A 13,659-nucleotide genomic window follows, 5' to 3' on the forward strand; every position below is an offset into this window, starting at 1 on the left:
CTTCTAAGTGCTAGGGATACAGCCATGGAAAAAGACAGAAATCACTCTCAGAGATGAAGAGTTAAGACTGACTCCAAGGTTTTTGGCCTGGGCAATCGGAAGGATGGGATTATCGTTGATCAGAGTGGAAAATAAAGCATTCATTGAGATGGGAAAAAGAAGCTTGGGAAGACAGATCAGGGGAGCTGTGTTTTAGAGATGTTAAGTTAGAAATATCTTTAGTGAGCAGCCCTGAAAAAAGTGGAGAAGGAAACTGGCTATAGGGGACCCAAGTTCAAGAAAAACATGACCACAACAACTGCACGGTCTTATGTGGAACTCACGGTCTTAGGTGGAACCACCCAGTAGTAGCAGAGAGAAAAGAGGTACAGGAGCTGATGGGACACTTCAGTTGCAGGCTTTGTTTTAAAGGCTGGGGAAATAAAGTTAAAAGGCATCAGTGAGGTAGAAGAAAAAGGAAACTTGGGTGCCCAGGACTTATGGGAGGAAACAGTCTCAACAGAGAGAATGATTAACTGAGTCAGAGGCTCTAATAGGTCAGCTAAGATGACTAATAAATTACCACTGCATTAGGCCAATTGGTGACTTGACAAGAACAGTTTCTTATAAAGAGACAGAGTTGTTGTCCCAAGTAGGAAAACACCTGCCTTCTCATATGTACCATGTGCAACCAAGATGATCGGCACTAAAATAGTCTCCTTCCTCCAAACTCATCTTTATGCTTTTGGAATGCTGCTTGTTAACCTTTAGTCTCAGCATATATGACACTTCTCTTTAGGTGTTAAATCATGGACTCAGTTCTAATGATTTGGAAAGCAGATACTGCAAGCTCATTTTGTTATTCTTGTCTCAGTTACCAAGAAGGAACCTCACGTGAGAAAAAACGTCTTTAGCATAATTTGTAGCTGGAAGGGTGTGTGCGTGCTTGCGTGCGAGCGTGGTGCACACATGTGCTCACGCGCACCAGTGTCCATCTAGGGCTTAGGAGAGTTGAAGGTTCCCTCAAGAGCAGCAGCAAACAGAAGGTGTACTGCAAGGACTAGGACCTGCCAAGCCCACAGACCAAGCCAAGGAAAATGAGCAGCCAGAGTGTAATTACAAATAGTGGAACAAATGTCAGCAATGCAGTAAACTAGAAGGCACAGACACACAACAGGGGGCAAAGTAAATAAACCGTAAACAGAAATCTCAAAGATAGTCAATATGAGGAATAGATCTGGTCAAAGGCAATCTCAGGAACAAGGCAAATGATCAAAGAAAAATCATTAGACCTAGAAAGAGGTTAATGAGCAAGACAAAGAAAGGAACATGCCACTATCTCCGACACTTCATCAGCAAAGTAGCTTTCTGCCCTTGAAAACAGTCAGGTTTCTTCATCTGTGAATACCCATCACCTAAATTTCCTCCAGTACATAATTTTACTTACCCCTGACACCATGCTCAATGCAAAGATGAGAAAAAATAAATACTTTATGCATTTTTAAACTTTGACGCAAAAACCTTTGACCCTTTCAGATGAAAGTGAAGCACAAAATGCAAGGTACCGTAACATGTGTGATGCCTGGAGGCTCAAACATAGAGCTCATCCAATTTGTTCGAAGGCCACCAGAGCAAATGCTTTCTCAGCGACTGTGCTGAGAAGGTATCTGACAAGACTATTCTTTAGAAAGCTCACACTTTGGTCAACATGTTCATCCTGAACACAAGTAGATGTTTTTACAAATAAAAGGATGACTATACGACGCTGAAAATGTATCAGCTTTATAACCTAAATTCACACTGTAAACAAGTACCAGTCAAGTACATACATAAAAATTCTATCAGAATCTGCGAATAATTATTATTATCTGGGCCTGGAAGATACAACATAGTCTGCTATTCATCTTCCCTACCCCACAGCAGAAATCATCTGTCTCTCTTTGTACAATCAAATTCCATATTTATCAAGTTAAAATGAGTAAATGAGGCTTACAGAGAAACAGTTTGCCGCTAGTGCAAAGAAACTCCAAAGAATTTAAAAAGCACACGCGTTAATTCAGAATAAAAACTAACCAGCCTACATTAAGCAGACAAACACAGAAACAGTAAAGTAGATCAGCAGATGTAAAGTTCTTTTTAAATTTTATTTAGATTTCCAATTGAGTATTCTGCAAATGATCGACACAGTAAGAGAACAAATCAGAGCGTGAGGTAACTGCATAATTTCCATACAAACACAGAAAATAAAGCGCAGAATTCAAAAAGCTATAATTTATATGAATGGGAATATTGGGAAAACAAACAGATTTTTAAATATTTATTCAAACACTCCCCACTGTGACAGCATTCATTTCTTCTGTGTCCTCCCATGCATTTTGCTAGAACTCCTCCTACTGCATTTTACTTACGAAACATAAGCTTGCCTTAGATTCCCAAGTATAAGCTTCTTAAGGGCAGGCGTATACTTTTCTTAAAAATTTTATTTATTTATTTATTTATTTATTTATTTATTTGAGAGAGAGAGAAAAAACACAGTGGGGGGGGGCAGAGGGAGAGAGAGAAGGAGGCTCCCCGCTGAGCAGCGACTGGGATGTGTGGGGTTAGATCCCAAGGCCCTGGATCATGACCTAAGCCAAAGGCAGACGCTTAAGCGACTGATCTGTACAGGTGGCCCAGGCAGGACATACTTCCTGTATAGCTCTTGTATAACTCAATGCACAGCAGTCGCTGAACAATTAACTAATTGACCTCTTAATTATGAAACTCTATGCAGTTACCTTTGAAGCATGAGGTAAGTTTATCTTTCTGGTGATCTACTGTAGCGTAAGTGAAGAAATTTATTATGTCAGCTCAGAAAATTGGCTGTATGTTCTAGACAAAAATTTCCACCACGAATTTATGCTTAGATGTGTGCTCCCTAGGACAGCGTGAGTTCACATTAGACTATTATTCCACTGTGTTTCTCTAACGTCTTAGTTTAATGGCATATTATTTACCAGTCCATTTCAATGCATTTAGCATTTGGATTTATATTGATATATTAATCCTACTGATGTAAACCTCAGTAAAAGTAGTCAAAACAGAGAGGGATTAAAACAAACTGATCTCTGCATCCTTCTAGGATGCCCCAACACTGGTCCTAAATATAAAATCTTGCTAACATCTTTGTTCTTTATTTGGTTCTTCATTACATGTGAGGGTAAGTTACTTGAAACTGAAAATAACTTTGGTTAGTAATTTGGCAGGGCAGGGGGAAGTGGAGATATTTGAAACAAAAAGAAATAATAAATTAAGATATGACTATTCATTATAGTAAGACCTCTGTTTGGTCTCAAGCAAAATTAAACCTGGGGATATTTTGAGCATTGAAGGGGTACAGGAAACAAAAAGAAAGAGAAGCATAAACTTGACTATATCTAAAAAGTCACTGTAACCTATAATTTGTTTCAATGTCGTATTTCTCAATCATTACCCAGTAACAAATTTCAGAGTACAGTGACTATATTCCATTAAAGGTAATTGTTCCTACTTACCGAGACATAAGAAAATGTGACCCAATCAATTTTACAAATATCTATTTGTTATCGAACTCAATGAAATACAGAAATTGAAGAAGTTTTGTTTTGTTTCGGTTTTGTTTTTAAGAAAAACTGACTTTAAAAAAAAAAAAAAACTGACTTTGCGGCAGCCACAGGAATGCAATTCTCAATCTCTGGCTACAGAGAGTATAAATGACCAACAGCCCAGCCCCAGCTGCTACCCTGTGAAATCCATCACAACAGGTGAGCTGAGGCCACAGTCCCCACGGGCCTTTCCCAGCCAATGTCTGAACACACAGCAAGAATAATAAAATGGGAAGCCAAAGGGGCTTTGGCTTGAGGACAAAACAAGCCTGCCAAGTTCTTCTGGAAGTGCACATCAGCCCAAGACACTTCCCTCAACCCTCCTTCCTTCTCTCCTCCACCTGCCATCAGGTCTGCAGGGAGCTGAACATCTCCCCACCTCCCCCAGCCCTCTCCAGGCCCTCTAGAAGGCCTTCCCCCAGTGCCATGCATACTAAATCTCTTGCTTTTCAGAAGACCCAGATTAACATAGCCTTGTTCTACAAAGCAAGTTTCAGCAAGAATATCGTTTTCAAGTTGTATGATTCATAAGTATTATAAATGCAACTTCATATTCAACAGGACACTTTCACTTTTTCTTCCTGTTCTCTAAATGTGAATACCTTATGCACTTTAATATGTAACCATGAGATATTTGTTAAGACTACGTGTATGCCAGGTGTCTGAAAGTGTTTGAAATTTGACTTTCCTCTAATAACAGTTCTAGAGATACCAAAGACTTAAATTATATTTCTGCCTTTTGTCTCTTTAAAAAATACCTTCCAGGATAGAGCAGTATCTACTGTGAGAATCCTAGAAAGACATACCAATCATCCCTGTCCCCTGAGTCCTAGGATATCACCTACCACCCTTGTCCCTTTAGTCAGTAATTAAGGTAGGGAAAATACTCCGTAGTATCACATGAACGAAAATAAATGAAGATTTCATTCTATTCAGCCTATATCAAGGTGCAATGAATCTATAGGAAAAAAAAAAAAAACACCAAGAGGATCAGACTGAAGGCAAAGTCAAGAAGCTGACAGGAGAAGGTTTCGTGGTCTGTTCTCCACCACTGGACAAATCACCCTGAGTCTCTTACATTTCTGGGTGCATTGCAAGTAGAGGCACTGGTGGGCCATCCTCTGACTGTTCTTTTCGAGGATATTTGAATAGCAAATAGGTAGGCATGCTTCATGTCCAGAATAATAAAGATAATATCTCTTTGGAGCAAAAGGCAGGTACAATTACAACCCACTAAAAAAGATTAAGGTTTTCTAAACTCAAGAGTTTCTCCCCTGTAGTACAACTTGGCCTCTCCACCAAGTCTTCACATGCTCCAAAGCAAGGATTGGACTCAATTTTATCCTGAACTGAGCATCCTACAGTTTATCAGCCAGTAGGAGGCCACAGTGAAAGCACTATTACCCAATAGCTGCCTGTTTGATAAAGGTCATTGGAGGACCCCAATAACTACAAATAATACTTTCCTTCCAGAAGTACCATGTAGACCTTCAAGACTATATATGCTTTGAAGCAGCCAGGTGTTAACTTGCTTGTCTCTCTAAAAATGTTGCCCTTCACCTCAGAGCTGATTCTAAGAGATGTACAAGCATCTAAGCAAACACAAGTGCTCAGTCCTCAGACAGCCATGAAGGCTCTCCAAACTAAGGCTACCATTGGTCCTGCAGAAAAAATTAACTATATATGTGTACCCTGCAGGCATTTATCTCCATGATGGGAGTTGCCCAATTAGAAAAGGAGGTAAGATATCTGTCCCTGATTTTGGTTGAAACTACCATTGATACTGCCCTGGCCCTGGAAAACACCCGGCTTCAGCTCACTCACTAGGGTTGTTATGGATAAAAGAATTGTCCTGGATTTCCTTCTTGCTGAACCAGGGGAAGTCTGTGCAATCACTAATACATCATTCTGTACCTGACTACCTCAGCCAAACTGGAAAGATCAATAGAAAAAATTAAGATTCTGTTGTTCTAAGTTAGACCCTGATGGTCTGTGGGATTTGTTCGGCTGATTCCATCTGGGACCTGGAAGGCCTGGCTGGGGTCCATACTGCAGGTTAGCCTCAACCTGCTGCTTGGAGACTGGCTGACCAACAGCCTTAATTAAATAATTAAATATTCTGTACCATCAGAATAAGTACTGCCCGTGATGTAAGACTTGAATTTCCTATCCTCAGGGTTTCTCTCCTGAAGCACAACCTGCTGCAAATGGAAACTGAGGCTGATAGAAAACACTACTGTTGCTATGGGTGATGAAGTCCTTTGTTGCTGACCTAGGGATTCATGTCTTCTCACAGCACCCGTAAAACTACGACAGACTAACAAGTGACGTAAAAATCATGTTCTCGATACTTCCCCCCATGGGTCCAAAAGGACTGAGAGGAAGACACCATAGGAAAACATAGCATGCCATCACCACAGGCCTGCGAACAAATGCACAGAAAAGCAAACATCTACCCAAAGAACTCTAGGATTCCCACTCTGATTCCTTTCCTGACAAAAATCTACCACAACTCAAAACAGTTCCATGACCAACATCAAGGGTTTAGGAAAACTCTTTAGAATCTACCTCATGTTTGATACTCTAGCAAAGGATGGCTTTAAAAAGAGAAGAGAAAAGACACACATAGAAAAGAAAAATAAAAGGAAAGAAATGAAAATAACAGATAAATTCAACATGTGGTTGAAACTAGAGACTGGCTTACCTGTACTTCTTCGGACCCTCTTTTAGTAAGGAAGACTGAGCCAAAATGAGGAGTGACTGTCTGAGCCGCATGAGGCAAGGATTGCTGCTGTGGCAGAAACACAGCAATGTGTCCTAGTGTGCCACATGTTAACCAGCGTAGAATGCTGGGCATGGAGTTTCCCTTAGAACATTCCCGGATGTGGTCTGGCACTTCTACATTACTTCTGGCTAGTATCATCCACATGGAGTTCCCTAGGTCTGCCAAAAATTCTGTTAAGGTACCCAGTAAGTACATTTCCTGCTTCAATTACCCATACTGGATTATGCTGTTTGACTCTGAAAGCCCTTCTCTCATATACTTGAGAAGAGTAGTATATATTTAAGTCTGATATTTATATTAGACTTTCTTTCCTGAGAAGGAAGACTCCCTAAGTCCTGAAAATAATTTTAGGTTATTTGTGACACTCACTTTTTTTTTTTTTTTAACTGTCTTACTATACCATATGAGTAGGAGGAATGAAAGATGTTCAATTCTACTAGTAACATGGGCAGTCACATTATCTTCATTATTATTATTATCAGACTCAAAAGAAAATCTAACAATCCTCCTTGAAAAAGTACTTTGTTATATAGTACCTTGTTATACATAAAAGAACAATGAGAATTTTTTCAATTTTACTATCTTCCATTTCCTCCAATTTAAAAGCAAACAATAGGGTTCTCTTCTATTCAACAATAAACAAGTTTTATTTTTAATTTGGTCACTTGCTAATATCAGCCAGACTAGTACATTTCAATAAATATAAATTAAAAGGTAATGGTAAAATGGGCACTTAGAGCTTAATAGGAAAATTGATAACTAGTTAGCTCTAAAATATACTCTACTTACAGAAAATTCGGAAGCACTCAAAAAGAAGAGTTGCTTAATTTTTTTTAAAGGAAAGAGAGAACAACCAGCAATCCCAGGAAAGACAATCTACTTACTTCCCCACCACCCCTGAACTCCCTAAGTTAACTAGCTATCTGGAAAATAGTACCTTTAACTCCTAACTTAAGCTTTCCACCTGCTAGTTTAGGCTTAGTAATGGAAACTTTCCTTCAAGAGTAAAGACCCAGAAAAAAAAGGTTGAGTAGGAAAATAAAAAAAGTTTTAAAATTCTTCCCATCATTTATTCAAGAACATGGAAATTTAATCTGAACATATCAAAAAAATGAAAAAAAAAATAATGGTAAAATAAACTTTTAAATGAATTTTCAATGAAAATTAAACTTTACAACCCATATGAAGACATTTTAGTGTTTCAGAAAATAACTAAACATTAAAAAAAAAATAATTACTTACAACTAAGGCAATTAGTTTCAAAAGAGCAAATAAAAGCAGCCACCCATGTCTTGGTAAAATTTTTCAAGAACTGAGTCAAATGGTTGACTTCAACAACTATCTAAGGAAGATGTTGTTGTTAGCCATGCCCCCAGTCCTTACTAAATACGGCAAACATGCAATCATTTAAATAAATAAATAAATAAATAAATAAATATAATCATCTCCACCAATATTCACAGGTAGCATTATCCATAAAAGGCAAAAAGAAACAACTCACATTTCCACCAACTGACAACTGATAAACAATGTGAAATATCCATGCAATAGCTTAATATTTGGAGGGGGAAAAATGAAGTTGTAATACATATTTCAACAAGAACGAACACTGAAAATAGTAAGTGAGAGCACCAGTCAGAAAAGACCCCATATTGTATGATTTATTCAAAAATCCAGAATATGAAGATTTATAGAGATAGTGGATTGGCAGTTGCCTAGAGCTAAAGGGAAGGAGGGTATTACAAGGTGACAATAAAGGGATTGGGAGAGGGGGTGAGGAGATTCTTTTAGGGGTAAGAGAATGTTCTTGATTGTTCTAGATAAGATTGTACAACTCTAATTATACAAATATATAGGACGGTCCACTTTTTGTGGATAACTTTTATGATACGTGTATTTTATCTCAGTAAAATGGTTATAAAAAGGAATCATTTCAAAATTACATCAAATCTTTAAATATATTTTAATTTCAAGTCTTAGTATCTTCTATAAGCTAATAATCCATTCTCAATTTTTAACTGGCCATTCTCTTTCAGAGAATTTTATAGATATTTATTTTCCAAATGGTAGCATCTTCAATAAATTGAGAGTAATTGACCAACAGAAATGACTAAACATACCCAGGAACGTTTTTGATACATGTAGTTTGCCTTCAGGTTCATATGATAATCAATGATAATCCTACAAGGTTAGACAAGTTTACCTCAACATTTAGCCATTGCTAAACATGACTACCTCAATAGTCAAAACAAATTTCATATGCATGTTACCAAAAATTTTAAGGTTGTAATTGCCATCTTTCAATTAATGAGTCAATCATGTTATTTATCTAGATGAAACATGGCTTTGTTCTTAACAAGACATTCTTTACCCTTTTCCTCAAAGCTTTAAGATTGATCTATTTATTTTTGAAAGCAAGTGAGCACAAGGAGAGGGAAGAGGCAGATGGAGAGGGAGAAGCAGCCTCCCCATCAAGCAGGAAGCCCAACACAGGACTTGATCCCAGGACCCTGGGATCACAACCGAAGCCAAAGGCAGACACCAACCAACAGCCACCCAGGTGCCCCTCTTCAGAGCTTTAAAATATTAAGTGACCATAATACTGCTGCAAACAAATTGGGACCCCACTTTTACCAAGTCTTTTTAAACTTTTTATTCTGAAATAACTGTACATACACAGAAAGTTGCAAAAAGAAAAAACTTACAGGTAGGTCCTAGGTACTCTTCACAATATTCTGCCCCATGGTAACTTCTTGCATAATTATAATGTAACATTAAAACCAGGAAATTGAAATTAGTACAACCCACAAGAGCTTATTCAGATTTCAGCAGCCTTACACTCATTTGTGTGTCTAAGTAAGGTTCTGTGCAAGTTCGCTGTATGTACAAATTTGCCACCATCACCACAATCAAGATGCACAACTGTCACCACACACAACTCTCTGCTGCCATTTACTTATGGCCACACCCAATACTTTCCCAGACCCTATCCCAAACCTCTGGCGACCATTAAACTGCTCTCCATCTCTAAAACTTGGTTCTTTCAAGGCTACTATATAAACGGAACCATCCAGGACTGGCATTTTTCAAGAAAGGTAATTCCCTGGAGATTCATGTAAGTTGTTGGGTGTATCAATAGTTCATTCTTTTTCGATACTACATATTCTGCAGTATTGGTGTCCACAGTTTAACCATTCACCTGTTGAAGAACATCTGGATTGTTCCCAATTTGAGCCTATGACAAATAAAGCTGCTATAACAATATGGGTATGGGGATGTGTATGAACCTGCATTTCATTCATCTGGGTTAGTTCATGAGTGTAACTGCTGAGTTATAGTTATGTAACAATTTTACTATCAACACACAGCTAATATTTCTAAAAAAGGAAGATCCCCTTCAATCTCCATTTTCCACTGACTTCGTTTTTAATTTAACAAAATTACTTTGTAAGGCTAGCATTTACTCAACATTTATGGCAAAAAAAAAACTAAGCATTTTAAATACGTTAGTCAATGTAATCCCCACATCCACAATGAGGTAGTGATCAATATTGTCCTTCTCTCACAAGTGAGAGAACCGAAGCATAGAAGTGGTCTGGGGCATGATCCCGACCGAGTCACAGAGCCAGGATGCCAAGGGATCCGGCTTAAATTCAAACTGCGCGACTCACAACTCTAGTCCTTGCATCACAAGACACCATCCCTCCCACTCTAGGGACATGTGTGTTATTAGATCAAAAAGTACACACTAGTAAGGGCACCTGGGTGGCTAGGTTGGTTAAGGGTCTGCTTTTGGCTCAGGTCATGATCCCAGGGTTCTGGGATGGAGACCCGCATCCAGCTCCCTGCTCCATACCCGCCACCCCCCCACCATGCATCCTCAACCCATCCTAACTTCCTCTCACTCTCAGATTAAAAAAATTAAATCTTTAAAAAGAAAAAAAAAAAGTATACATTAGCATAAGAAGTATTTAGGCGATAATGTTCACAAGTCATTATTACATTGCCTAAGTGAAATTTTAAGAATTGGACATGAACTCTAATATGCTACACAAATTAATGAATCTGATAACCTGGTGCTATTTGTACAAATACTCTATGAGTAAAAGGGAACCTGGCTACCAAAGGAAAATTCAGACAAGGTAAGTGTTCCTCTTTTCTCTACAAAGTTTCTTCTTAGTTTGCTTTTCCTTGGGCTTGTGGCAAATGGGAGCTCTGGAGCCACATGAGAGAAGGGAAATGAGACCCATGGTGCATAAGCAAAAAGACTCTAGAGCACAGATCAAAAAAACTGAAGGAGCGGGGTCCACATCAGAGTGGACAACAAATCCCAGACTCCCATTCCGATGCTCTCTGACAAGCCCCGACGAGTCAGGCGGGACTTTTTTCCAGAAGCTCCAGTGTTGACACTTCTGCAACAGGGACCACACACTCAAATCTCCAGGTCTGCCTCCCTGCCGCCCAGAGAAAGCAGGGGTCTGGGCTAGCCATTCACAAAGACTGTCATTGGGAAGATCACCATCACAAATGCCATCATTAGAAATGCCACAGTAAATTTTTTCATTTGACTATCCTTAAGATTTTCAGCCGGTAAATCAAATACCATTTTATTTTAAAATTCAACATGGAGATTTGGTTTTTCTATTCCTACCACACTGAGAAACAATATGAAGGTCAAGCTACCCAGAGCTTTAAAATAAAATTTAAAACTGTAATTTTTTAGGGGCAACTGGGTGGCTCAATCAGTTGGGCATCTGTCTTTGGCTCAGGTCATGATCCCAAGGGATCAAACCCAGGCACTAGGCTCCTGGCTCAGCGGGAAGCCAACTTCTCCATCTTCTCACCTGTGCTCTCTCTTTCAAATAAATGAAATAAATAATCTTTAAAAAACAAAACAAAACACAACTAACTTTTTTACTAATTAAGTGTGAAATAAATTTACTTTATAGCTATTAGTACATCTTTGTTTTTGAATATTGCTGCACATTAGAATCATCTGAGAATCTTTAAAAATCCCAAAAGCCAGGTCACGCCAATTAAATTCTAAAAATATTGGGAAGTGGGAGTCAGGTATCTAGTATTTTCTTAAAGATACTCAGGGTATTAGCAATACTTGCAACAGTAATTACAGTTATTTAAAAAAAAACTTCTTTTTTTTTTTTTTTTTAAAGGAGAAATTAAAAGAATATTAGTTATACAGCTTGGACAATATAATGGTTAAGTCTAAATGTGACTGTGAGAACTTAAACATTTAAATATCTTTGAAAATCTCAGTGTAACTTGGTCTCATTATTATTTATGGAAAGTCTTAATTTTCCAACATAAAAACTAATAGATCAATGAAAAGCCATAATTCACTTAATTGCCCAAACTTAAAATTTGTAATAGTCAACTAATGAGACTAACTGAGAATAAACAATTTATGGACTATGATTGTATGTTTTATAGAGATCTCTAGTAAGCCAGCTTCGAGGAACATAACCTAAGGAAATAATAATAGGTACACGCCAAGTTACATCTATAAGATACATTATTAGAATTCTATACATTATTTGAAATATAAAATATTGGACAACATGCAGGTTTTCATATTTGAATATAAGCCAGTGAGCTAACAGTTACAAAACAGTACATAGGATTAGACATGAAACCTACTTGCAGTTGAACTGAATCATGTCGGAGTCCTTCCACAATAGGTGAAAATCTGTCAATTTTTCTTTCTTCTCCAGCTGATGTTAAAGCTTCTAAAACCTCTTCAAGGCTATCAGAAATTTTGAAATTAATTAAATTGCAAATAGCAAGTAATCCAAATGCCTAACTACAACTGCTTAATCTACTGAACTCCAGAATCACTACTCCTAAGCAAGAAGCAACATTTTAAAAGCTAAGTACATAGCATGTATCAAGTACTAGCTACATGTTTTTATTCATTTATTCCTAATAACCTTATGATGAGGGTTATTTATCAAACACTTATAAAGTGCTTTCTACGCATCAGGCACTATTTAAACCAGTTTACAAATATTAACTCTTTTTAATGTATATAGTTCTATGAAGTAGATTTTATTATCCCTTATTACAGATTAGGAAACGGGGAGGGGGGGGAGTTAAGCAATTTGTCTGAGGTCTCCCATCTCCTAAGTGGAGCAAGGATCTGAAATCAGACAGTCGGTGTGGTAAGCATGGTCTCGGCATTCTTAATCACTATACTATCCTTCCTTTTGAGTATAAAGAAGTCTGGTAGCCAAAAATACATCGTAGTAAGGATTTATAGTCAACACAAGAAATACACCCGTTACTCCTTTAAAGACCAGTGTGTTAACACAACCTAGCACACTGGAGAAACTCCGTTTGTAGACACAGACATGTAGGCCGTTAACATTATCTTCATCATCTTGATAACCTAGGAAGTCAAGAAATGATAAATACAGAGTAGAGGAAGGAGGTAGTGAAAAAAAGAGAAGGAAAAAGAGACGGTAAAGAGAGAGGAGGGAAAGCAGAGGGACAAGAAGGAACGAAGGAAAGGAGAAAGAGGTAAGGAAGGAAGAAGAAGGAAAGGAGAAGAACCGAGAAAGAAGAAGGGAAAGGAGGAGGAGGAGGAGGAGGATGGAATGAGAGGAAGGAGCACAAGGAGCAACCAGTGTGCCAGCCATAAGTAAACTCTTAGGGTCCTGTGATACAATTAACAGGGTACTCTGAAAATGGGAAAGGGAATGTGCTGAAGCTGTGCCTGGCTTCATGTGCTGGGGCTGCCGCTGGGGACCTCCTCGTCCATGGAGGCGCGCTGGAGCTGTGTGTGCAGACGGCTGGAGGGCGAGGCCAGAGTGGGGCCTGCAGACTCTCCGGTGAGGCCACACTGGACAGGGACAGCCCAACACTCCTCAGCCCCCAAGCAGGTTCACCATAAGGACAAGTTTCAAATGTTGGCAGAAGGTTCGGCTTATGGGCTTTGCCCAGCCTTCATGAAAGGGCTATTTCTCTCTGTTCTGTTAGTTGTTCCATTTTCTACTGTCTTAATCCTTTCTGTTTGGTTTTTGTTGCAAGTTTTTATTTAAATTCCAGATAGCTAACATATAGCATGATAGCGGTTTCAGGAGTAGAATTTATTGATTCATTGCTTACATGTAACACCTAGTGATCATCACAAGTGCCTTTATCTTTAGTCTTTTTAAAAGGCATTTATAATAATTTTTAAATGCATCTTATAATGAGTACCCCAACCTTTAAAAAAAAAAGGTTTATCTTTATAATTATCTGTTAATATGTATGTAA

At 38.3% G+C, this 13,659-nt stretch overlaps 1 protein-coding gene across 1 annotated transcript in view; it reads right to left on the reverse strand.

The window, feature by feature from the left end:
• The window catches only part of DIAPH3 (diaphanous related formin 3), a 497,180-nt gene that overhangs the window by 327,585 nt on the left and 155,936 nt on the right, over positions 1–13,659 (reverse strand). The window contains exon 9 of the mRNA XM_082700281.1: positions 12,043–12,148. Coding sequence (XP_082556407.1) covers positions 12,043–12,148 — 106 coding nt within the window. The remainder of the gene's footprint in view (positions 1–12,042; positions 12,149–13,659) is intronic.

This window comes from Mustela nivalis (assembly GCF_964662115.1).
Source record: "Mustela nivalis genome assembly, chromosome: 15".
Lineage (NCBI taxonomy): Eukaryota > Metazoa > Chordata > Mammalia > Carnivora > Mustelidae > Mustela > Mustela nivalis.